The 25,590-nt window shown below is 33.9% G+C and overlaps 3 protein-coding genes across 3 annotated transcripts; 1 reads left to right on the top strand and 2 right to left on the bottom strand.

Moving 5' to 3' along the window:
* The first annotated feature begins 2,165 nt into the window (after positions 1–2,165).
* On the top strand, positions 2,166–7,681 carry LOC110692818 (metal transporter Nramp5-like). The gene is made up of 11 exons (XM_021869897.1): positions 2,166–2,389; positions 3,810–3,888; positions 4,232–4,272; positions 4,682–4,760; positions 4,962–5,176; positions 5,391–5,572; positions 5,824–5,893; positions 5,994–6,275; positions 6,528–6,659; positions 6,867–6,962; positions 7,078–7,681. The coding sequence occupies exons 1-11, from the start codon at positions 2,225–2,227 to the stop codon at positions 7,342–7,344; spliced, it is 1,608 nt and encodes a 535-aa protein (XP_021725589.1). The 5' UTR covers positions 2,166–2,224; the 3' UTR covers positions 7,345–7,681.
* Positions 7,682–7,817: 136 nt separating this feature from the next.
* On the bottom strand, positions 7,818–10,462 carry LOC110692869. The gene is made up of 3 exons (XM_021869951.1): positions 9,044–10,462; positions 8,922–8,994; positions 7,818–8,828 (listed from the first exon to the last, which is right to left on the bottom strand). The coding sequence occupies exons 1-3, from the start codon at positions 9,899–9,901 to the stop codon at positions 8,011–8,013; spliced, it is 1,749 nt and encodes a 582-aa protein (XP_021725643.1). The 5' UTR covers positions 9,902–10,462; the 3' UTR covers positions 7,818–8,010.
* A 133-nt stretch (positions 10,463–10,595) lies between these two features.
* LOC110692819 (26S proteasome non-ATPase regulatory subunit 13 homolog B-like) lies at positions 10,596–20,205 on the bottom strand. The gene is made up of 6 exons (XM_021869898.1): positions 19,880–20,205; positions 16,265–16,711; positions 15,201–15,281; positions 13,403–13,599; positions 13,188–13,287; positions 10,596–11,135 (listed from the first exon to the last, which is right to left on the bottom strand). The coding sequence occupies exons 1-6, from the start codon at positions 20,027–20,029 to the stop codon at positions 10,950–10,952; spliced, it is 1,161 nt and encodes a 386-aa protein (XP_021725590.1). The 5' UTR covers positions 20,030–20,205; the 3' UTR covers positions 10,596–10,949.
* Positions 20,206–25,590: the final 5,385 nt, after the last annotated feature.

The raw sequence follows: 25,590 nt of genomic DNA, 5'->3' as shown, positions 1-25,590 counted from the left end.
TGTTTTTACGTACTTACTCCATATATTGTGCAAAATTGATTGGTGATTGTTAACGTGATCATTTATTCTTTTATATGAAGATATGGAAAGGAGAAAGTGTCTCCATCAAACTTAAACTCTACATAATTAAGTTCGTACTTTAGCAGGTCAATCAATGTTTGAGAGTAGAAGGAGAAGATAATCCAAGAAATCCCCCTTTTCTCAAGATTTTGGAATAGATAGAGGCGTAAAACTTTAAGTTGTGACTTCAAAGTCAGAAGGTAAGATCTCCACCAATGCCCACCAAATAACTCCACCAAACTTACTTGGTTAAGTGTATATTACTTAGATAATTAAAAAGGAAGTTCGTTCTTTTAATAGTCTACTCCCATCCAGTATATATATGCATGGAGGCCATCTATATCTTCAGTGACAACACACTTGAAAAATTAAAACAGTAATATGGTTCATGTTCACCCATCACTTCAATACCAAACAAGCTAAATATACTCTGGTCGTCCCATAATATATATTGTCTATTTCAGTCAAGATGTATAATTGACCATAATCAATACATTTAATTTCGCAATAAAAGGTTGATGCTATATGAACACACATTAGGACGACCTAATAACAATATGGCATCACCTGAGTGTAATACTTTACCCTTCCAATTATTTTCTCCATATAAGCAAAGGTTTTAACATAATTTCAAGTAAATAATAAAATTAAAATTTGTAATATAAAACAATCAAATAAATAATAATGAAAATCTAATAAGATAAGCCTGTCTTCTAGATGTGTCGAATGTGGTTGGTTGCTTGCTTGACGTTTCACAAGTCATAACCAGCCAATAGGTTGCCGTTATTTCAGTGAAATATTGGTTAACTACGGTCATGGCTCATGCCTCTTATGCTACAAGTATTTAATTTATTTTATCTATATTTTCCATAACTACTGACTAAAAAATTACAGAATTGAAGCGAATATATAAAATAATACGGAGTAATAATCAATCAAAAATCATACTTCCCATTAATTTGAATTTGGTCATATAATCTAGCAGCGGGTTTAGGCGTTTGCAAGAACTCAAGATATAGCAGCTCGTGCACCTGCTCATATCTTCAGTATCATTTGGTTTGTTATAGCTAGAGGAGTGGGGGCCCAGATTGTATCTCGGCTCCCCACTAATTTCTTATAAAATTGACTTTGTAGGTTTTTGTTAATAATAATAATAATAATATTGATATGTAGATTTTTCCATCAAATTCACAAATTGATAAATATCATTCAAAAAGTCAAGGAGTAAACAAGTAATAATATAAATATGGATTTGGGTTGCATTAGATTGAAGTAAAGAGAGTCTTTTCACAGGTCTAACGGTACGTATAATCTAAACAAAAGTTTGCGTTAAAATTTATGACCAATAGGAAATTACAATCTCTATTAATCATATATATATACTTAATAATTAGGGTTCGTTTGACATTGCTGTGATTTTCTGTTTTTTTTTTTTTTTTGTTATATAAAAATATATGATATATGTCACATAATAAATAAAAAATTATTTAAACTTATTAAAATCATAATAATTTTGAAAACTGCCAACAAAAAAGTGAAAACACTTTTTTCTTGTTTCCTGTTTTTGGTTTTTAGTTTTCAAAAAAACAGAAAACTAAAAACCAAAAATGATGTCAAATAAGCCCTTAACACATTTATGATTTCTCTTCTTTAATTAATTACATGTGATTTTTCATGGATAGATCAAAGCTTTAAAACTAGCTCCCCTCCTATGTGAAATGATGCTTGAAAAATGCATATATTTTACCTTTAGATAAAACTCACAGATTATGTAAACTTCTATTTAGATAAAGTATAAAACTATTACTAATAATATTAAGTAGATAGGTAGAAAATCTTATAATGTGACACTTGAAAAAAAGACAAGAAAAATATATAAACATTGATATTTTTAGGTGGACTACATAGTGTGGAATCATGCCTCCTTCCTACTATACGTCAGCTAGCTTATCAAAGCACAAATGACAAACAAAATAACACATTTTTTATAAGAGTTTATCAGCAATAATTTGCTAATTAATACAACTAACACACTAATATATAGTTTATGAACGGTGAAGGTGTTATTTACTGATTTACCATATATATAAAGCTCCATTCTTCAGCCTTAAATATAAGTATAAAACATCAAAAGAAAAATACAAAAAAATATATATATAAATAAATGGCAACTCTTGAGAAAGAAGGAAGAAAGTCTGGAGTTTTAGGTGGTAGCAATCGAATAGCTGCCATTGCAACGTCTCCTAATAATAATGTTGATTTAGTTATTGATAATGGTCCGCCTTCGCTCTCTCCTAGCAAACACTTTGATGAAGCTCCAACTAATAAGGTCATAATCTTTTTTTTTTATTTATTTATTTATTTTCGTCCTTTTTTTTTCCCCTCTAATTTCATCATTATTATGTCGAAGTTTTTTTTTTTTTTTTTTTTTTTTTTTTTAATATAGTTTTCATTATTACAAAGTATACATCCGGTTTACACTAATATTAAGGTAACTTTGAGCCAATATAATTTAGAGTAATTTTTTTCCTTATTAGGGTAATTTTGAACATGATATGATTCTTTTTATAATTAGAACAAGAAAAGTTTTATAAGGGAATAAAATTACTTTCAATGACAAATAATTTATTTTTATTTTTATTTTTGAAACCATTCAATCACTAATAATTGCATTTTAGTCATTTAAAATGTGAATCTTTATAATAAAGCGTAGATTATTTTTATTTGTATTGGGTTACTTTTATACATATTGGGGTAATTTTTATTCATTTCAAGGGTAACTTTTAATCACTTTAAGAGATTTTTTTAAGTTTGTGCTCAAAATAAGACATTATTTGATCCATCACGTATCAAAGATGTCATTACGTTTGCTAAAGTTTAGTTCGTATATTAAGTTGTGATCAAAACCCTTGTATCGGATTCTTTATATAACTTGTGCTCTCTCAAAACGTACTATTTATATACACTTGAAAGGTCCAACACATTGGAACATCGTATTAAAACATAGTGGTAATCCTAGTTAATTCATATAATTTAGAGAGGCATTACATCCATCTAATATAGAGATGTCATTAGTTACAAGTGATGTAGAAACTTACGAGGATTTTGGTTCGGAAAATGGAAACACAGTGGAAAGGAAGTAAATAAGAGGAGGGAAATGAATCATTTAGCTATTACTCCCTTTTCCTTTTATTTATTTATTTTAACCATAAAAAAGGTATTTGCTAAAGTCAAAATTTCATTAGTTGATATCCTTGTAGAATTTATATGAAATTAAAATAAAGAAACCTCAAAATTAAGTGTGTTCACACGAGGTGTCAAAAATTAGAGATATGAAGAGATATCATATCTCTTGATATCTTGGTTATTTTGGTATCATACATGATTAGCAAAATAATAACATACAACATCATAATAATCAAAATAATTTTTTCCTTTTTTGACACCATAATAATAACAATAATCAAGGTATCAACTATCAATAAATGTTTGACATCTCTTAAAATCTCTAATATCAAAGTCACAAAGTGATCTTCAAGTTATGTTGATCGAACCACATTTAGATAATGGCGTAAGCTTTGAATTTTAATTTTCAGAAGTCTAACCACTAATTTTTTTATTAACTATAAACTTATTTATATATATATTTATTAAATTCGATTTTCTCTTGAATAAACTAGTACTTAGTTCTTTGTATGCAAAGAAACTAAATAAAATGTGCTAATTAATTAGTTGATAAATTGTTATAGGAACCTGGGTGGAAAAAGTTCTTATCATTTGTTGGTCCTGGCTTCCTGGTTTCCTTGGCTTATCTTGATCCTGGCAATTGTAAGTTTTTCTTTCCCTTAATTACTTACAAATCAACGGTTAAGATTTAATTTGTTGATATAGTCAAACGTAGTCAAAGATAGTCGGCCATAGCAGATAACTATCCTAGAATTTTTAAGATTTTCTTACATGTTTCTTTTGATTATCTACAAACTATGTAATATTGAATATGACACATACAATAATCAAGTAAGTTGCAAGTAGTAGATATGTCAAATTAAAGCAATAAACCAAATAATTATTAAACACATACGTAGGATGAAGTATATATAATACTTAGTAGTTATTATATGTAGTTGAATTTGTCTTCTTACATATTTTCATTTGATATGATGCTATGTAGTGGAAACCGACTTGCAAGCAGGAGCTAATCATCGATTCTCGGTAACTACTCTTAACTTTTTGCTATAATTACATTTATTTTTTGACAGCTGATACCATTACTTTATGATTACACGGAATAATCATATTTGGTTCATATAACCGATTCCATACATAGGATTAAGGCTTTATTTAATTGATACGGCATAATATTACATTATGTATTAACACATGTTGAAAAAAATAAATAAATAACACAAAAAACAATATATGAAGTACTTTGTATTATACTTGTACATAGTAACATATATATAAGAGATAAGTCGTGGGTGACTTGTTACATGTCTCACTTAAGGCCAACTATGTACGAAGTGCTCGTTAATAGCACCTTTTTTTTTAAGCTTGTATGTATAATGGGACAGCTTGAAAGGAAGAAGTACTAATATAGTAATATGATGGTCTAATTTTTCAGCTTCTATGGGTGATTCTTATTGGATTGATTTTTGCTTTGATTATCCAATCTCTAGCAGCAAATCTTGGTGTGACCACTGGTAAGCCCCAAATTCTTAATCGTAAAATTATAAATACAAGCACATGAACAAAGAATGAAATAGTCGGGTACACTTGGCATAAGGTACAACTGGTTGTACGGCTTCTACCTAAAAAATTACCCCGATATTATAGCTTATCAAACATTAATATACTTTGTATATAAGTACATGTCACAATAAATGATACCCTTTTTTTTCAAGGTAAACACTTGGCTGAGCATTGCAAAGCAGAGTACCCTGTAGTAGTGAAGTATTGCTTATGGATGCTAGCAGAAGTAGCAGTAATCGCAGCAGATATACCGGAAGTCATTGGCACCGCCTTCGCATTGAACATCCTCTTTCATATTCCTGTTTGGGCTGGTGTTCTTCTCACTGGTTTAAGCACTCTCCTACTCCTTGGACTTCAAAAATATGGGGTAATCCAACATCTATCATTTAGCTATTTCGGAATATATATATATATATATATATATAACTGGTTTTATGATTAATGAACGAACATAAAAGGTTTAGACAACGTGACAACTTTTTTTATTTATACATGTGTGGGCGTATGTACATTAACAAAAATCATGGAAAAAAAAAGTCTTATGTGGTTCTTTTTCTATGTTTCTTTTGGCGGTGTTATAGATAAGGAAGTTGGAATTGTTGATAGCAATATTAGTGCTTATAATGGGAGCTTGTTTCTTTGGAGAGATGGGTTATGTGAAGCTGCCAGTGAAAGATGTGGTTGAGGGCATGTTTATTCCTAAGCTTCAAGGCCAGGACGCCACTGCTGATTCCATCGCGCTGCTCGGTGCTCTTGTTATGCCGTAAGTTTCCATACAAGTTTACAAACTCTGTCATTAAGCTCTCACTTGATTCATGAGAAAATAACCATTGCGCATTAAAAAAAAAAAAAAAAAAAAACTGCACGTTTAGTATAAAACTTTTTCTTGGGCCTGGTTAAGGCTCAAGAATAGGTTTTATGCTCTTATCAACTATATGTATTATTTTAACTGTTTAATCTGTGCTTGGTAAAATTAGTGATGTTAACGGTTAACCAAAACTTGACTCTTGACAGGCACAACTTGTTTCTACATTCAGCACTTGTGTTATCAAGAAAAGTAACCATGTCTACGAAAGGCATTAACGTATGTAACAAATACAACAAGCTATTGATCTAATCTCTAATTAATATAAGATTATTATTACCATTAAGTTTGCTAATATGTTGTACTTATTATTTTGCAGCAAGCATGTAGATACTTCTTATTAGAGAGTGGTTTTGCTTTATTTATCGCGTTTTGGATCAATGTAGCTATTATATCAGTATCCGGCACAGTTTGTTCAAGCAACAATCTCACACAGCTAGAGGCACAACAATGCAGTGGTTTAACCCTTAACAATGCTTCAATCCTTCTTAAAAATGTCTTAGGCAAAAAAACTGCCGCGATTTTCTATGGCATTGCTCTCTTTGCTTCAGGACAAAGCTCTACCATCACTGGGACTTATGCTGGCCAATATATTATGCAGGTATAACATCTTATTATGTGATAATATTGTAAAATTAAAATAACATTTTGCGCGAAGCAGTTAAGAGGATCAAATGTACACAACTTTATTAATACGATAACAAAGAAAATGTTTTCAATTGACCTACCAATATTTGCTCAATTTCATAATAACAAAAAGTGCAAGGAATTCAATGGATTGTGTTATTAAGGAACAAATAATAGATGATACTATTATATAACAATTTTGACGCTACATATATTTTGTGTACAGGGATTTTTGGACCTTAAAATGAAATCGTGGTTAAGGAATTTAGTTACTCGATTGGTGGCTATTACACCAAGCCTAATAGTTTCTATCATCGGAGGATCAGCAGGAGCTGGGAAGCTCATTATTATTGCCTCGGTGAGTGATTTTTTCGATCTTGCTAGATGTACACAATACAATACAATACAATTGATTGAATTTGTTAGAGGACTGATTCAAACAAAAGCTTAAACTGATGGTTGAAGCCTATTAGTTGATTTATATACTCTTATCACAATTCATTTTTCTATATAAAATTCGGATGTATATATTATGGTAACTAATACAATGAATATAATTTGGTAGATGATATTATCATTTGAGCTTCCATTTGCTTTGATTCCACTCCTCAAGTTTAGCAGTAGTTCTACCAAGATGGGACCTCACAAGAATTCCAATATTGTAAGTTTGTTAACTTCAATTCAAATACAATATCTCGACACCCTTCATCTAAAACACGAAGTGTTTCATCATAAAATCGATTTAGATGAGACTAATAGAAGTTTAACTTGGGCAGATTATCGTCATCTCATGGGTTTTGGGACTCGGAATAATTGGCATCAACATCTATTACTTGATCACGGCCTTCCTTGGGTGGTTGCTACACAATAACTTACCTAAAGTAGGTAACGTGTTCATGGGAATCGTCGTGTTTCCATTGATTGCTATCTATATCTTATCGGTCATCTACCTCATGGTTAGAAAAGATAGGGTTGAAACTTTCATCGACACTACAAATGTTGTTCAGAAAGAGGACGATCTAGCTAATGTCTCGCTACCATAATATGCAACTTATATATATGGCTTTGAAAATGTTTATGTTCGAATTGTGTAATGTAACGCAAATGTATGTAGCAAATTTCTTGACGTGCTAATTTTAGTGGTAAGATCTTTGAGAAGTGCTAGGCGTACCTTGACGTGATAGAGGTTATGGATTCGAGCCTAATTATCCCCAAGCTATGTCCTCGCTCTAATTCCTGCGTATGATTGATAAGCATGCTATCATTTGTTCTAATACAATTGAACCCGCAAAAACAAATGGAATTTTGCATGTCTTATACTTGTATTACTTAAGAGTAGATTTCTTGGTGACCTACATACAAAAGTTGAAACTTTTTGTATTTTCATGAATTATCTGATATAATAATACTTATCATCAATGTTTGAGAAGTTCTCTTGGGTCTCTTTTGCGCAAAGTATTATTATATTCTACAAACAAACTATAAGCAAATGGGCTCTATATTTAATAGACACCTCAAATTAAATGATCTCCGTGGATACATATACTAACTAGTTTAGTTGGTTAAAATTTAAAAGTAACGGTAGAACTCAACACCCAAAATCAAATCAAGGACCGTTCAATTACTATACTATTAATCCACTTGATACACGAATATACGAAGTATATTATAGCAAAAATATAAACAAATGAAAAAACAAGTAACATGAATTAATTGATCTCTTCTTCCTTCTTAGCCGAACCCACTCTTCTTAATGTCACATTATTCTCGTCATCTTCTTGGAACCTTTTGTAAATATCCCCCTTGTAAAACTTCCTTGTTCTAGCAACAAGAATCAAAGACACAAGGGCAGTGAAGAACGTAGCAGCCGCGATTATAATGTAGGCCAACTGGTAGCACTTGACTCCATTACACTTCAACTCCTCCCCATGCTTCCTTGTTGGCTCTAAGGCCTCGAGTTGTCTCAATCCCTCCTTGTCATACAAATGCCCTGCGACTCTCACACTAAATATGTATGACCCTAGGGGGCCAGCCAATGAGCCGTAATTGTACAACGTAGCATAGTGCTTGAGCCCAAAGAGCTCAGATATGATAGAGTAGAGGTAGGTCACCTCAGCACCAAAGCAAAATGCCATGACAATCGATGCTATATAGAGGCCATATGGCGCGTTGAAGGCTATGAGAAGGTGAGCAATGCACGAGGTAAAGAGGACGGCAGTGAGACAAGCAGGCCTAGGCCACTTGTATTTTAACAAGTGCTCCGAGATGAGTCCTCCCAACACACGCCCTAAATATTGCCATATACCAATTAAGGACACAAAGGTGCTAAGGTTTTTTTTAGGGTACCCTAATGATGTTCCGATTTGGCCTAAGTTGTCTATTGTGGTTAGGTTTCCTCCTATGCCACACATTGTAGCAAGGAACAATATCATCATGTCGATACTAAACGTCGCTTGTAAGATGGTGTTGTCTTCCCCCAAAGCCGGAGGATGGAACATGTCTTGGAAACATGACACTTCTGTATGTTCTACATTGCTACTTCCTTGATTATTAGTACTACTAATATTACGACTACTACTACTACTACTACTACTACTACTACTACTACTACTACTACTACTACTACTACTACTACTATTATTAGCAGATTGATTTATTGATGGAGATTTATCGTTACCAGGCATGACATTCACCTCGGATAGGGTATTGGATGGAGCTCGAGTATTATTGTTCATTTCAAGCATAGCTTTCGAAGAAATATAGCTCTTCTCTGAAAACTAGGGAGATAGGGAGTACGAGGAGAAGCATAATGACAACACAACTCATACCATAACCCGTTTTGCTGAACTCGACTTGTTTTTGCACTATGATCATAACCATGATGAACCCCGCGAGGACTAGAGAGATGTAAAGGATGCCACTAAAAAATTTCTTCTCTCTTTTGATTTGTCTATGACCAGCAAACTTAAGGACTCGAACACTAAATGCAAAGACCAATAAAATTAGTGCAGGTAGCCAAGCGATGAGTAAGATCACCCCATCAGCTGTAGTATCATTGCCGTAAAGCGCATGATATAATTGAGCCATAACAGCCCCACCTAAACCAATATATGACTTCAAAATCCCAATCACAACGCCTCGATTCTCAGGGAAGTTCTTGATACAGGGTACTATAGCGCCGGTGTTGGCAAACCCTAAGGAGTTAGCCCCAATGGTGATGTATAAACACATTAGCCAAACTGGAGGGCGCAAGATCTTGTGAGTGACCGAGAGCCAGATCATGAAGTAGCCAAAAAAGTTAACAACGGCACCAAGTGAGAGGATCACCCATGGTGGGGCCACCTCCATGATGAGACCGGCATGGACACTAACATTAGCACCAAGGTCTTTGAAGAAACTAAGGAGATTAAGGGTGGCTTGATCATACCCAAGTGTAGTTTTAATTTCACCCGAGTATAGACCAAATATATAGGAGGTGCCAATGAAGGAGAGGATTATGATGGTTGTAAATGCCATGAAAAACCGCCCTGCGAGGAGCTGTACTGTGAAGCTTCTAGCCTTTGTACAACCGCCCTCAAAACGACTACTGTCAATGGCCATTTTTACTTGTGTGTGTGTTTTGAGAGAAATAAGTAGTGGTGTAATGTTTCAAGTAGAAGCATTTACATTATATATTACAAGAGTGATTACCTAAAGATATGCAAGAGCAAATTAGGACACAAATAATTTTCATTACCAAAAGTTATTGTGTGAACAGCCAGGTATAACATTTACATAAAGAGAAGATTACAGGATAAGATTTGCAATAGCCAATTAGGTAAATATAATGGATAATACCAAGGTGTATCTTTGATATCATCTTTATCATGCTTCCCTGAGACGGATAAGACATCTAAGTGTGGCCTTGCTAGTGGTTTGGTGAGGAAGGTCGCAACCTAATCTCTGGTTAAACGCCTCTCGAAAGGTCCTTGTATTTACTTGCGAATAAAGTAAAATGCTTTAAGTAAACTTGCGATGGTAAACAACAGAAGTAAATTGTGTTTTCTGAAGTTTAACGAAAGGCAATAAGAGTTCATTTCAAGCAGCCAATTTCCTCCAATGATGAAGAGTTTAAGCTTTGGTTACTGATTTAAACTTTTAATTGCTATATAAGAGCTACCAAATTGAAGCGGTATAATAGTTATTAAAATGTGTTGATCACATAGATAAACTAACTTAGCTAGTAAAGCAAACTAAGATAATATATTGTTAATGGCTAAACACAAGCACAGAAGATGAGATTATACTGTAGCAATGAGCAGAAAAGTCATACCCTCAAATGAGAATGACAGTTGTTCAATAGAAGTTGAGAACCTGAAGTACATACTAATATTTAAACACTATGAAAGCACACTTGAGATGTGCTTGAAATGATTCAGCCCCCTCTCTTAGTCTCATTAAGCAGATCAAACACCTCAAATAGAGGAAGTACAAGGGGAAAGATTTGCTCCAGGAAAAATGAATCTAAGACCAACGAACAAAATACTTGAAAAGATGCATACAAAAATTAAAGCCCGGATAACCTGTCACTCTCTGATAATAGGCATCCTTTCCCTTTTGTCCACGCACTAAGTATCCGTTACATGAGACAAATATGAGAACCTACAAATTATGAAGCAACTAGATCTGGTGTTTCAGCCTCAACGGATAATAAGGCAGTGTGTACTTTGCCCAACCAACTATCCAGCCGGTCACGCAAGGACGTGATTTGTGGAATCCCTAAAACTCTCGGTTGCACCCAGGATACATGAACTGTCCCCTCAACTTGATCAATGATTCCCTCAATAAGATGAACCTGTATCCAAAGTCATTCGGAGTTCACAGTGAAGGGCAAAAGAATTAGCTGTCTTATATTGACAATCTACTAGAACTGGCAGAGTTTCAGTTTCTACAACACCGATGGAATAACAGCAAATAAATGCACCAAGTAGGCAATTTAGTACAGTCTAACTAGAATAATCTACAGGAAACCTTTGGCCAAACATTGAAAGTGGTGAACTTCTCCAGAAGACAAGCTTATTGTCTCTAGAGGCAGCAGTTGACAGAAAAAGAATAGCAACACAAGCCCAGCCCCTCCCCAAAGTAAATAATTACCCTTGACATGGAGGACTTATTCAAGTTTTACCTCACCATTTTTTATGTGACAATCAACTTCTGGGGTAGGATGTTGACTGAATTTAAGAGATTGTCCGTAAATTAATACTTGCAGAAAATTATAGGAGATCAACAAATCCTTTTCTAAAAGCATAATCAAGCTCATTTCATAAAACGTACATGGGACTTACAATTTTATTTTAAAGATATAGTTCTGCAAATAATATACTTCGTATGTAGTATGATTCTATAAGATCCAGACTACAAAAGTACAAAGACACTTCACTTCCCTTAGAAGAAGTTAAAATCTTTCATTTTGTTATGTCCCACAAAGTTAAAACATCCTATGCAAAAAGATTTTCCTTTACCCTAAAGTTAGGCACTCCACACACATATTTTTTTCAAGGTGGAGTAGTAGCAAATAAAGGGTGTGATCTCTCTACCTGATCTTTACTTTATTTTAACTTGTCTGAGCTTGTTGTAAAATAAACCTAATTAGTCCTTACTGACCCCAAAATGAACATATCGGAACTTATTGTCAATGATGCACGGGTACGCCGAAGGGTGGCTGTTTCCCGTACCGGGGACGTATCGGGGACGGGTACGGTACGGGTACGGCCCAAATACGTCCCCATGGCGTACCCTCGAAAGGTGGTACGGGAAGCTATTTTTGGGACGGTTGGGAGGAGCTCCGGAAACGTTTCGGGGACGGATCTTATTTGACGTCCCCAATACAAGCCCAACCCATTTTTTAGAAAAAACCCCCAAATTTTCTTACGTCCGGTTAATTTTTCAAAACCCTAGAAATTGATATGCCAAGATTTCTTGGATTCCTTGCCGGTGACCACCTGCGACCCACGAAGCCATGATTCCTTGCCGGCGACCACCTGCTGCGACCCACGAGGCCATGATTCCTTGCCGGCAACCACCTGCGATCCACTCAGATGCCGGCGACCACCTGCAATCCACTCAGACACCGGCTACTACCTGCGATTCTTTCTACTTCTATTTCTACAGGCTAAAGTTTTTTCATTTTAATGGTTAATGTGATTATTTGAATAATATTTTTTAACTTTCAATTTACTGATTACTGGACAGTAGCCTCAGACTCAGTCAGGGCCCTCAACAAGTCAGTAGGTTTGTCGTTTTTTTTTTATTTTTGAAACCTATTTGTCGTTTAATTTGTGCTTTGTTTTATTTTATTTTTTTCTTTTCTTTTTTTCGTATCAAGTGGTTATAATTATATGTGTTAAAAAAAATGGTTAAAATAATATTATATAATTATCATGTGACTATGTGATTAAAACACTAATTTTTTTTTAAACTTTTTATGTATTTATATTTTGCTAAATTAATTTTTGCCGTATCCATGCCGTACCCGTTTTTTGAAAATTTGAGTTTGTCGTATTCCGTCCCCGTATCCGTTTCCGTGCAACCTAGCTTATTGTTGTAGTAAATGACATATACGATTCTTGCGGAGATGATTCCTTCTCGCTAATAACTTATGGTGGACTATTTCACATCTAATCCAAGTGATAGGCAATAACTTCACTTACAAGCTATGAGTTATTAGTTATAATCACTTCTCGGTTCTCAATAGCAAGCTATAGGAGTAACAATCACAAACACACAAAATTATGACAGCACAGGATCTCACATATCAAGATGAACATAGATATAACCACAAAGGTCTCCATCAATTGAGACCAGTGAAGCCATGTATAAAATGTTAAAAAGTTAAAACAAAACTTACAGAGAGGCTCTTCATGAGCAGATACTCAACATCTTCAATAGACAACCTAGTGCGCTCCGCAATGACCTTCAAGGGAATTGTCCTATCTTCTGCTGGTCGGCTGCAAAGTAATTAAATAAATCAAATTGCCAAGCTCAGACTGTGAAATCAACAAGACCACTTCAAATACACTAATATAAATCATCACTAAAATTTTATCAATTACTATGACATACTTGAAGATGATTTCCATCAAGCAGAGAATATTAATCTTCTCCAAAAGTTTCCTTTCATTAGCAACCAAAGCTGGTTGTGCATTCAAAGCATCTTTGTGCACATTGCATAATTCTTGATACCGAATCAGGTCGCCAGTGTTAAATGCTTGCAGAATATAGTAGAGCCACTCGACCTTTGTCCCAAGAAGAGACTTTAACTGAGGGAAAGAACAGAATAATCACATCAATGATCATACATAGAAATATAGAATTATTGACGGGAAACATTCCAATGAAACTCCGCAAGCGACAAGCAGCATATAAAGTGAACGAGATAGAGATATCCATATCTGATGCATAGCAACATTAAAACAACTACTACCTCGTTATTTTTAGTTGACACGTTCTGACTTTAACACTATTTACACACTTCCCTTTGACCGTGTTTTGTGATTTATCCGTGATGAAAAATATAGTCATGTGAGGTCTTTTTGTATTCGTCACAATGTATATTTTCAAAATATCAACTTTTTATAATTTTTGGAAATCAGTGACGGTAATAAAAGATATTAACAGTTGGATCTGTGCATTCGCAAACGTGACTAAACAATCGTGTCAACTAAAAAGAAACGGAGGAAGTATATCATTAAAGACATGAGGCGAAGTCAGGCAAAAGGAGCCATAGAACCTTAAGCATAAGATAGGAGAGTAAGGAGACAAACATGCCTCGCCAAAATAAGGCACTTTTTTTCTCTTTGATTAAAGATATCATCAAAATACATGATATATTAGACAAAGCAATTTAAAAATAAGCTCTAACTATAACTATTTCATATGACATTTTGTTTTTTTTAAAAAAAGGGAAGGGGGTGTGTTCTCCTATCAGTCATTGAATCCCTGACAACATGCAACCTAAATGATTATGATTTGTTTGCCAGTGGAGTGCAAAGACAGCTATATTTACAGATATATCACCAAATGACAGTAACTAAAACATGATCATAGAGATATTGTTTCACCTTAAGCACCACCAGACAACATAAAGAGAATGACCTATACTTCCATGCATACAAGAAAGTTTTAATATAGTGAATGACCTACAGCTTACTCCATATAATTCTGTGTCCACAAATGAAAAAAAACACGGGGATAAACTCTTTTTGGCAGGAAAATATAAATAAGGTGCAACATTATAAAAAATAAAAAAAATAAAAAATAACAAAACCTTCACATATATATAGAGAAAAAGAAAAGACGTACATAGAGTTGATAAAAAATAAATAAATAAATTTGTAAAGCCGGCTAAACATACATCATAGAATTGATAAGACAGGCAAATCAATTATCATCACAGTCCACACTAAAATGCCAACAAAAAAAATATTTAATACCCAAACTTTCCTTCACTGTAACAAATATATAACATTGGCACAGAATGAATAAAACGGAATGGCAATTGCTTCAATCTTAGCCATCTTGAAGATAAATGTGATCCTAGAATCTTAACTCACCGCATGTCATCCTTGTTGAAGCTTTCTATGATTAAAACTGTTTTTAGAGGGTGATTTGTATTTTGAGATAAAGTATAAACCATGATCAATAAAATTGCCGGTCTTCATTGCAAAAATAATAGGTTTTTTATTTATACATGAGCACAGGAACCAAACAAACATACCAGCGTTAGAAAAGAACCATCAGTCAATAAGTTGCAAGTATGAACTCATGTAAGACAGCAATAATCATAGGTCCATCAAGACAAACAACACAGAAAAACCAGCATATAAAATTAAAATAAAAATTCTAGGTAAAGGAGACTTACAATTGGATGGGCAAGGAGCTCCCCAAAGTTGTAGATATTCTCTCCCAACAGTGCAGACAATGAAAGATCAAAAGCCAAGTCCTAAAGATATATGGAAAATAAATAAATAAATAAACAGATAAGTGAAAAGAATGAATAAATAAGTTCACTAAAAAAGGACATATTCGAAAATGATGTCGAAATATGACAAGTAAGTGTAAATGGTAAATTTTTCATAAAGAACCGCCAACACATTCCTGTCAAACCTATCTTCCCATTCTCATCAACATCAAAACACCCATATATGTATTGGCATGTAGTTCAAAGCCCAACCATAGTGTACTACTTCCCCAACTCACCTTAGCAGCAACAAAAAAAAACATTTAAGTACCAATGTATGACCCATAATCAACCATCAAAAAACCTTTGTCAACTTCAATGCTACATTGCACCTTTAATCAAGTAACTCCCACTCTCCCAGCATACAGCATTGAGTCCATTGGCCACAACTCCAACTAAGAGGGTTTCAAAAGCTTAACATAAGCTTGTGATTTTCATTCAAACCCAAGTGTTCACCTAAATTTAAGCATTTTGGGAGAGGGAAATAAATTAGTTATGCTTAGAAACACAACAGTCAAATTGATATTAAACAAACTAGACCTAAGTCCACAATGTAAGGTTGGTCTAGTTCACTCCACTTTCACAACTTGCATTTATCTAGAAATAGCATGTAACCCAATACAATCCTTGCTGACTATCCGGCTCAACCAACACAGCTACGTCTTTGTAAAAAAAAACTATGTCACCAATAGCTCTGACAAGACAATCCTACATACTAGAACAGTAGGACTTGCATGTAGAGATCGGAAATTATGACACTGCTGAGTATGGATTCAGATCTTGGAACAATAACCATAGATTGGATAGAGATTCTTGCCAGATCGAAAAATTAGGACCCAACTATCAATTTTTCCAAAAGACTGATCAAGTTTATTAGTCAAAACCCAGTCCGGAAATATAGAACTGAAGCAACGACAAAAAAAAACACCTGAAAAGATGCAAATTAAACAAAAAAGAAAAGTTACCAGCTTGAATGATTCAGATAGAGACTCCACTGATGTGTAAGCAAGATAAAGGAGAGCATTCTTGTAGAACTCAGCAAACTCCTGGCGTGCTTTATGGTACTGAGATGATACCCAATAAAAACTAGCATAAACTGATGGATCAATATCAGTCATACTGTCAAGTGTGGTTTTTCCATCTTCCAATATCTTCTTGCATTCTTTTTGTAACCCTTGCTCAAGCTTAAACAAAGCCATCTGCATCTTTATATAGAGGACAGGCTCCTCTATACGAGATTCCCGGGTAGCATGAAGCTTTTCAATCACTCCTTCAAGATAACCAATAGCTGCTTCTTTCTCCGCATACTGTCGGGATACTATGACAGCAAAATGAGCAAGCTTAAGGAGATTTATCTTTGTCTCAAAGTCTGTGATGAAATTGTGATATAACTGTATCAGGGCATCACCAGCCTGCATAGAATAAACCAAAGGCGTTACAGGATAACATCAAGAAAGATGTTCGATCAAATAAAAACAGCATGGATCATAATTGAAAAGAATATACAAAAATGAACTGTGGAATGAAGATTGAATACAGAGACTCTACAAAATATAATACACTACTGTCCTCCTTAGTATTCAACTTCTCGCATATATAATTTTTTAATCTACTTCTATCTCATTCCTTGAGAGTTTATTATAATTGAAATTTTTTGACAGAAATGTCTTCCACCAGATAAGAAGAACAAGGACAAAATCCATGCAGGATCAAATATGCATAACAAGAAGCTCTCATCTATGTACCCATCTCCAAACTTTCCAAAATATTAAGAACCTAAATTGCACAGTTCATTGTTGTACCACAACAAGTAATTTGAATACTACTACTTTATTAGTATGACATCCGCAACACTGAGCACTAGTTTTGAAATCATGGTAATTTGAACATTCAATCAATCAAAGCCTTTATCCCATAAGTTGGGTCGGCTACATGAACCAAAAAGGGAGTATTTTCATATCAGAGTAGCATAGGTAGCAATCTCTATGTAACACCATAAATGCACCACAAATGATAATTTCATTCAAAGGAATGATTAATATATAGCTTAAAGGGAGAAGAAGAAAACATATCTTTTGAATTACAAAACATATGAATTGAAAAACCAAAACACTTCCATTGGATACTACAAGGATGAGAAGTGACTTTGAACATTTCAAAAACAAGAAAAGTACTTTATAATTAAGAAGTAATATGCTCTGAACAAGACTTGATCCAGATCAACAGTTCCCTCACTTGCTACTTCCTACCCTATTGTGACAATCGACCAGTCAAACATGGGTGAGTTGCACGCAAGGTCCTACCTTATACCTACTTCAAAACTCTTGCATCTTGTGTCCTAAAAGGTCTGAACAGGATGCACCATTAACTAGGAGTGTCACGGAATCATATAGGCCGGTGAAAAAATCTTCCTGTTCCAAAAACTAGAGCATCGTATCTACTTCTTTAGATTATAATAGTTGAAATTAGTCATCTATTGGCCTGAAGAGACAAGTCCCCAAACTATAGTTACCGAATTCCCTAATCCCTCTCTGAGCCACAAACCCAAAAAGGTGTATTAATACTTGAATGTGGAACAATTTCGTCTCAATTAACACTTTAATTGTACTAGGTAAAAAATTGTGCACCCACACACCTCGTACTGCCGAATCAGGCAACGCTGCTTACACTGGTTCAGATTACCATGTAGCAATAGACATCTTAACTAAATAGCTTGTGTCATCTTGATGACATGGAAGTTGAGTACTAAAAGCTCTATATTCTGGCCCTATAAAAGTAAGTTTAAAATAGGCTAATGTTATCTTCCCAATCAAAAATTCACATGCTTGCACATCCAATGCATAGAATTCAGCTATTCCTCAAGTCATATGTGTGACACCGCTTTGATCTAGAAAATTGTGCACAACCCCTACTCATTTAAAAGGTTGACTAGCTTGACTATGTGTATATTTGTGACCGTCTGACCATCTAAAGAAAAGGAAGTTTCTATTTGTGTGATCATATCAAGAAATAAAAATCCTGCTGACTGGGGTGAAGTAAGATATCAATAGTGATAGTCTTCTCCCTCGTTTTTTATGGAAATTTTCTACATTGATGATAAGTTATTACACAAAGTGAATCTTTATGCAAATATAAGTTCTTCAAGACCTTAGATAGTTAAGGATCACTGGGAAGCAAATTGAATTGATTCCATTCAGAAGCCAATCTCAATAATTCTCTCTATAACATTGTACATAACAAATTTCTATAGGCATGCATATTGTTTAGAGATACTAACAATTAATAACATGTGAATACTTTACAGGATTCAACAACTAGACATGACCTAATAATAAGATAAATTTTACTACTGCATCCGAAATTTCTGCACAAATATGGACCTAGTTCTCCACATACTAGGGCTAAGTAGAAACAAAAAGATAATACAATGTTAATTTGACTATCCTTTCACCTCAAATAAATGTGTGGGAACTCGAATTCTGGATGCAGAACATTTCATTTTAGAACAACAATTAACACAAGAAGGTCAATTTTCACACATGCCCACATGCCCATGCCCATAACCAACACAAGTTGTTGAATATGAATGAATATGAACACTTGACCGCCAAATAAAACAAGGATCCTCCACGAAACAAAATAGTGAACACAACAGTTTGGCCTACTAATTGGTGCTTGTTCCAACCAAAGTACATATTTAGCATTTGCAAAAAGTAATGACAATACCACACTGGACCAAGAGGACAAATAAACACAGCAAAACAAGCATACCTAAACCCTGGATCCACATCAAATATCCACTAATCATTGTACCCACTAACCCAAGTCCAAGAAATAGGCGAAAGTTCCATGAGTCTATGATTCTATCTGAACCAACTTAATACCATTAGAGACATGTCAACAGGGCAATTCTATTTTACTCAGCTTGCTTCGCCCAACATTAGCAAAACCAGTAGCAATGCAACATAATTAGATTTCAAATAGGGTCAGTCCCATAATTCTAAGCTCAGTCCACCCAACATTCCGGAACAATGTAGCTCACAAAATATAATAAGGCTACCTTCTAGCCACATGCATCCAGAACCCAACCGAATTAATATATTTGAATGCCCTATCCCATGTAATTAAGGCAGTATCTCATGTCAATTAGGATCGTATCACAAAATCTGGCACGAGTAATCTGATTAACATCAATGCTGTAACTAAATTGCCCAAGAAACATCTCCTTACCCGCTTTCACACAGTCACACACAAGTAACACGATTAGTTCCACAGACCAACCACACCGACAAATCCAATTTCCACCATTTCGCAATACATTCTTCGATTATCATCACATCTCGAAATACTCAAATCAAGCTAAAACCCTAATTTAGTTCAAATCCTCCCAAAGATCAATCCCTCAAAACCCTACCCACACAAAATTCAACCCTACAAATCACAAAACCCTAAATTCTGCAAAATCCAATCCAAATCAACAAACCGCAACAAAATTACATCGAAATCAACAACAATTCCAAACAAAATCAACAACAAAAACAAAACAATCACAAAATCAATCAAAATGAAAATCAACAAACCTGGAAAACAGCGAGTGCGACGAACTTCTCGAGCTCGAGAGTAAGCTGATGCCATAACTTCTTCTGGTATAGATCTGCGAGAGTATTGTACCATTCAGCGAGCTCAGGATGCGCGCTTCTGAGAGTATCCAAGTACTGAAGCGCCGACATAGTTGAGGTTTCTCTCTCTAGTTTCTCTCTCTACTGTGAAAATTTTCTGGGAAGTAAGTGAGAGAAAGAGAAAGATGAATGAACAAGTAAAAATGCGCAGAAAATAAGGAAACCACCGAACACCGGGAGGAGAGAGAAAGTGGTGTCGTATGAAACTTGAAGGCCTATAACCTAAATGATTTTTTTATTTTTATTTTTTTCAAAAAAAAAAAGTCATTAATGTTGCTTTTTTTAAAAAAAAAATTAAAAATGAAAAATTCATGAGTTTCTTGTGCAAAAAGAAAAGAATGTTTAAGGCTTTTTTGGTTTGTGCTTCATACAATAAGATAAGGCTTTTTGGGTTGGGCTTGTAGATTGTGTAGTTTGTGAGTTTTGATGGATTAAATAAAAGGTTTATCGGCAAATTATAAGTGCACCATGGTGCATATAATTTTATGTGAACCTTCAATTAAAATATAATCTTTATTCTCTTTCCTCTACTTTTCTCTCTCCTCTATTTTCTCTCCTCTATTTTTCTCTCTATTTTGTTTTTCTTTCTCTTGAATTCCTTCATCATCTTTTAAATTGAATTCCTTCATATTGTTAATCACCATACAGTGAATTTCTTCATTACAATAGATTAAATTCAAATTTTGTTTTCTTCAACCTTCGATTTGAAGCTTTGTTAATGGAGTTTTAAAATGAAGTAGTGAAGCTAAAAATGGCGTCGTCGTCAAATAGAAGGTGGTTAAGACGATGGTGAGATTATTTTTCATGAGATTTCATTATCTAAATCACCATGGCTAGGTTTGAGTTTCGAAATATGTAGCTTTTATATTCTTTTGACTTTTGTTAGTGATAATTGTGCATTTTGTTATGAACCGTTCTGTATTTGATTATATTTTAGTATTTTGAACATTTTAAGTTAAAAATGTGAACGTATGATACGTTTTCTGTAAATACATAACATGTATTTTTGGAATTTCGAACATCTTTATTATAATTCTGAACATGCGATAAATTACTTATGAACTTATATTTTTTAAATCTATGTATTTTTAAATTTATTAAAAAATTTGGCATTCTCTACTTTATAATTTATAAATCTGAACATTTGGCATTCTGAACAGTGTCTTTAAGTGTAGAAGTTTTTGAAGGGTGTTCAATGGTTTGTGGTTGGGGATCAGAAGTTTTTGTAGGGGGTTCAGAGGTTCATCTAGGGTGTTCAGTGGTTTGTGGTTTGGGTTCATAAGTTTAGGTTTTTGTAGGGTGTTCAGTGGTTTATGATTGGGTTCAAAGGTTTGTGTAAGGGTTCAGAAGTTTTTAAAAGGTGTTCAGTGGTTGGTGTTCAGAAGTTTTGTAGGGGGTTTAGATATTTTTGTACGATGTTCAGTTGTTTGTGGTTGGGGTTCAGAAGTTTTTGGGGTTCAGAGGTTTTTGAAGGGTGTTCAGTGGTTTGTGATTGATGTTCAGGGGATTTCAGAGGTTTTCGAAGGGTGTTTAGTGGTTTATGATTGGAGTTCAAAGGTTTTGTAAGGGTTCAGAAGTTTTTGAAGGGTGTTTAGTGGTTTGTGGTTGGTGTTCAGAACTTTTGTAGGGAGTTCAGAGATTTTTGTAGAGTGTTCAGTGGTTTGTGGTTGGGGTTCAAAAGTTTTGTAGGGGTTCATAGGTTTTTGAAAGGTGTTCAGTGGTTTGTGATTGGGGTTCAAAAGTTTTTGTAGGGGGGTCAGAGGTTTCTGAAGGGTGTTCAATGTTTTATGGTTGGGGTTCAAAAGTTTTTGCAAATGGTTCAGAGGTTTTTGTAGGGTGTTCAGTGGTTTGTGGTTGTGGTTGTGGTTCAGAATTTTTTGAGGGGGTTGAGAGGTTTTTGTAGGGTGTTCTGTAGTTTATGGTTTGGGTTGAGAGGTTTTTGTAGGGGTTCAGAATTTTTTGAATGGTGTTCAATGGTTTGTGGTTGGGGTTCAAAAGTTTTGTAGGGGGTTCAGAGGTTTTTGTAGGGTGTTCAGTGGTTTGTAATTGGGGTTAAGAAGTTTTAACAGTTGGTTTTTTCTTAGATACATCATCGAATTTCTTCTTTTTTTGGTGTTCTAATGTTGAACATTTGACTAATTGTACAATTCAAAAACAAATTGCGAACTTAAACAATAAATTACTTACACATCTTTATCCTCTTCAGTAGGAGCAAATAATTTTGATTTTCAACAAAAAAAAAAATTAAAAAAAAATTAATTTAAAAAAGTCAAAAAGACAATTATATAGTAGAATATAGTTTCAATTTTACAATTTGTTGAATTATATTAGCAAATTTATTTAACATAAATGTAGGAAAATCAAAAAAGTTAAGTATTGTTTATTTTTTTAAAGGTGTTTTCGTGTGTTTTTTTGTCTTTTGTCATGGTAGATTGCAGTTTTTAGAGAGGGAAAAATGGTGAGAGTAGAGAGAAAATATAAAAGAATTCATTGAGGAAGGTTTTTAATTTATGAGAGGAGTGAGAGAATTTTTAAAATGAAATAAAAATAGATATGACATTTAATTTTTTTTGAAGTTAAATAGATTTGACAGTTGGAGAGAGGAGGAACTATTATAAAAAAAATAATAAGAAATAAATAAAAAAAAAACTTCATGAGCTTCTTTCGTTTGGACTTCTTGTGTTGGGTGTGGATTGGGCCAAGTGCACCTATTTCTAGGTGCACCATGGTGACATAATACTAATTGAGGTTTATCAATTCAAAGAATTAATAATTTAAGGCACAAAGTATCTTAGAATTGGACTATTGCTACACTTAACAGTTAACACTCCACAATCGATAGTTTTTGTAGTTTTAAGTCGTGTTCGATAATAGCTTTTGAAGTACTACTTATATATTGTGGCTTTTAAAGTTTAACATATTTAACTTTATATGTAATAGTGAAAGAGCCAAAGAGGTGATAGATGAAGTTTTGTTATGGTGATGTGGTTAATTGGTTACTAGTGATTTAGAAAGTGGAGTTTTGGAAAAGGAGTAGAAATTTTGAGTTTGGGGTAAAGTAGATTTAAAAACTAATTGCTTACAAGAGGTAGGATGTCCGTTTGTAATTTGTTTATTCGCTATTCTAAGTCGTAGTTTTAATCGATTGTTCGATATGTGATTTTACATATAACAGTTAACATCTATTACAACAGCTACTTTTGTCGAAAAGTCTTTGACTAAACAAAAGTACACAACTATTCCAAGTTTCTTGCTCAGCTACTCTTTATAAGTAGAATATATAATTGCTTTACTAAAACTATACACAAGTCATTATAATTGTTCATCATCAAAGGCTTAATTATCAATGAAGAGGGTTTGTTTTAACAAAAAACTTTCACTTCGTGTTCATTCAACGATAATAATATATAAGATACACATGTCTTATACTTATGATAAATTGATGACTCCCTAAACCACATCTTTTTTCACAAATTAGTGGAGGGTTGGAATAGAGGAGAAACCATATTTTTCAAGTCAAAGTGGAAGAGTAATTTTAGACTACCTCAAGCTTATTTGGATTCTGCAAATCACTTGTTTGCCATTTTACAAGTTCTCTCTCTCGATTTGGGAAGAGTAATTTTTCATATAATAAAATTAACACTTCATACTATTACAATCTGAAGTGATATTATATCGGACTAATTCAACAACCTTCACAATAATAGCGTTATAGTTTAATTACCACCGTTCCGTTAATATTAACCTTTTTATAGTTCGTGACCCTGGTTAGAGTCATCACCGTTATGGATAACCTTCAACCTAAGAGATTAATCAATCATGTACATCAACCCTACAGCAACAACAACATAGCCCTACACCCCCACATAATTATGAACAACAACGGCTACTTTACTACTGAAGGAATAGTGCCTAATTTTAAAAAGTCAATTATTTCAAATTAAAGCAACGTCTAGCTAAATGTTATTTAATTATTATGAAGTTCCAAAAAGGAGTTTTAATACAACACGCTGCCATTATTGGTAGATAGGTGACTTAAGTCATCATTCTTGTATCTTAGTACTACGTACTAGTATTTATTTTTTAATCAATAATTCAATATCTTAATCCAATCTAATCCTAAAAGCAAGAATTATAACGGAACAATGGATGGAGCTAGTTACAACCAATTCCACCAAAATTTAACCTAACCCCGTCATCCAAATGAAAGATGAAAAAGGTTAACGAATTTCAACAACCGGTCTTCTTGGTGACAGTTAAATCACCAATTTTTAAAATTAAACTAAATTAGTCACATTAAGTTATAAAAAATAACACAAACTCGGTTTATGAAACAATGAAAATACTAAGCGTGAATATGGTAATTAAATTGGTTCGGTTTATGAAAAATAACAATAAGGATATTATACGAGAACACGCTAATTTTTTGAGTTAGCTCGAGTATATTATTTTAATCATTTTATTACTTCGTTAAACTTGAGAATACTATATAAAAACACGATAATTTAACGTTTGAGTTATAACTACTCGTAGTATCCCATCTTGATTTCCCCGCATCTAACGGGATGTAAATATGGGTACACACAATTTGAATCAAAAATAAACTTCTCTTTGATTTGCGAATTGTCTTGAGAGTCAAAGTCTAACGGCATGTAGCCTTGGACGAATAGTCGACATAATCCACACAGTCATTATAATACTTGCCTAAGAAAGCAGAATTTGAGGACTTTAATCAACCAATTTATTGGAAAAGTCAAAAGTAGTAGACAAAATTTTATTAATAATAATATGAATTATTTTTAAAGCAAAGTTTACACTATATAAGCTCTCTTTTCCTACAAACCAAACATCCACTAATTGTTTCCTAGCAACTTACAAAACATACCCAAAAACATAAAGTATGGGAAAGTCTAAAATTCTGATTCTGTTATCTGCTCTTCTTGTGTTGTTCTTGCTGATAAGCAGCAGTTCTGCAACACCTCATCCACGGGCTCATAGAGTACGACACCATGTTCGGAAGTTCCACCATCACCACGAATGGCACAAGAAGTCACGGGTGAACCATGGGAGCTCTCGAGGACACAGGAAGCACCTTGTGGTTCCATCATCAGTCGTTATAGTCGAAAACCCTCTGAAGATCCTGAGGTCGTCAATTTAGCTTGCTGCAAACACATGAATATACTGTCATCAACTCATCATGGCCTTTTTTTTTCCCTCTCCTTTAGCTTCTTTTTTCTTCTTGTGATTTGTAATTATATACACTTGTAAAGTTTCCGGCAGTTTTTGTGCTCGAATCAAAATCTGCTTCGCGATTTCTCTATTATTTATTTGCTGTTTACATCTTCTGTTAAACTTTTTGGCAGCAGTCTTTTATTCAACATCAGTTGTCAAACTAGAATGATATATTAAGAACTTGAATAAACAACAGGAAAAGTAAAATTATGCAGCACAAAGTAGCTGACTTAACTGCTTGTAAATCCAACATTACAATTCAAACCTTCTAGTATCCATTGACCTATACAATCTATATACTACGGAGTAAAAAACACGATTCAGTCACAGGCATTTCCTCAATTACACTTCATATATGTAATAGGAGACGCGATTCACTC

This window comes from Chenopodium quinoa, unplaced genomic scaffold, assembly GCF_001683475.1.
Source record: "Chenopodium quinoa cultivar QQ74 unplaced genomic scaffold, ASM168347v1, whole genome shotgun sequence".
Taxonomy (NCBI): Eukaryota; Viridiplantae; Streptophyta; class Magnoliopsida; order Caryophyllales; family Amaranthaceae; genus Chenopodium; species Chenopodium quinoa.
This window is presented reverse-complemented; position numbering and strand designations above follow the sequence as displayed.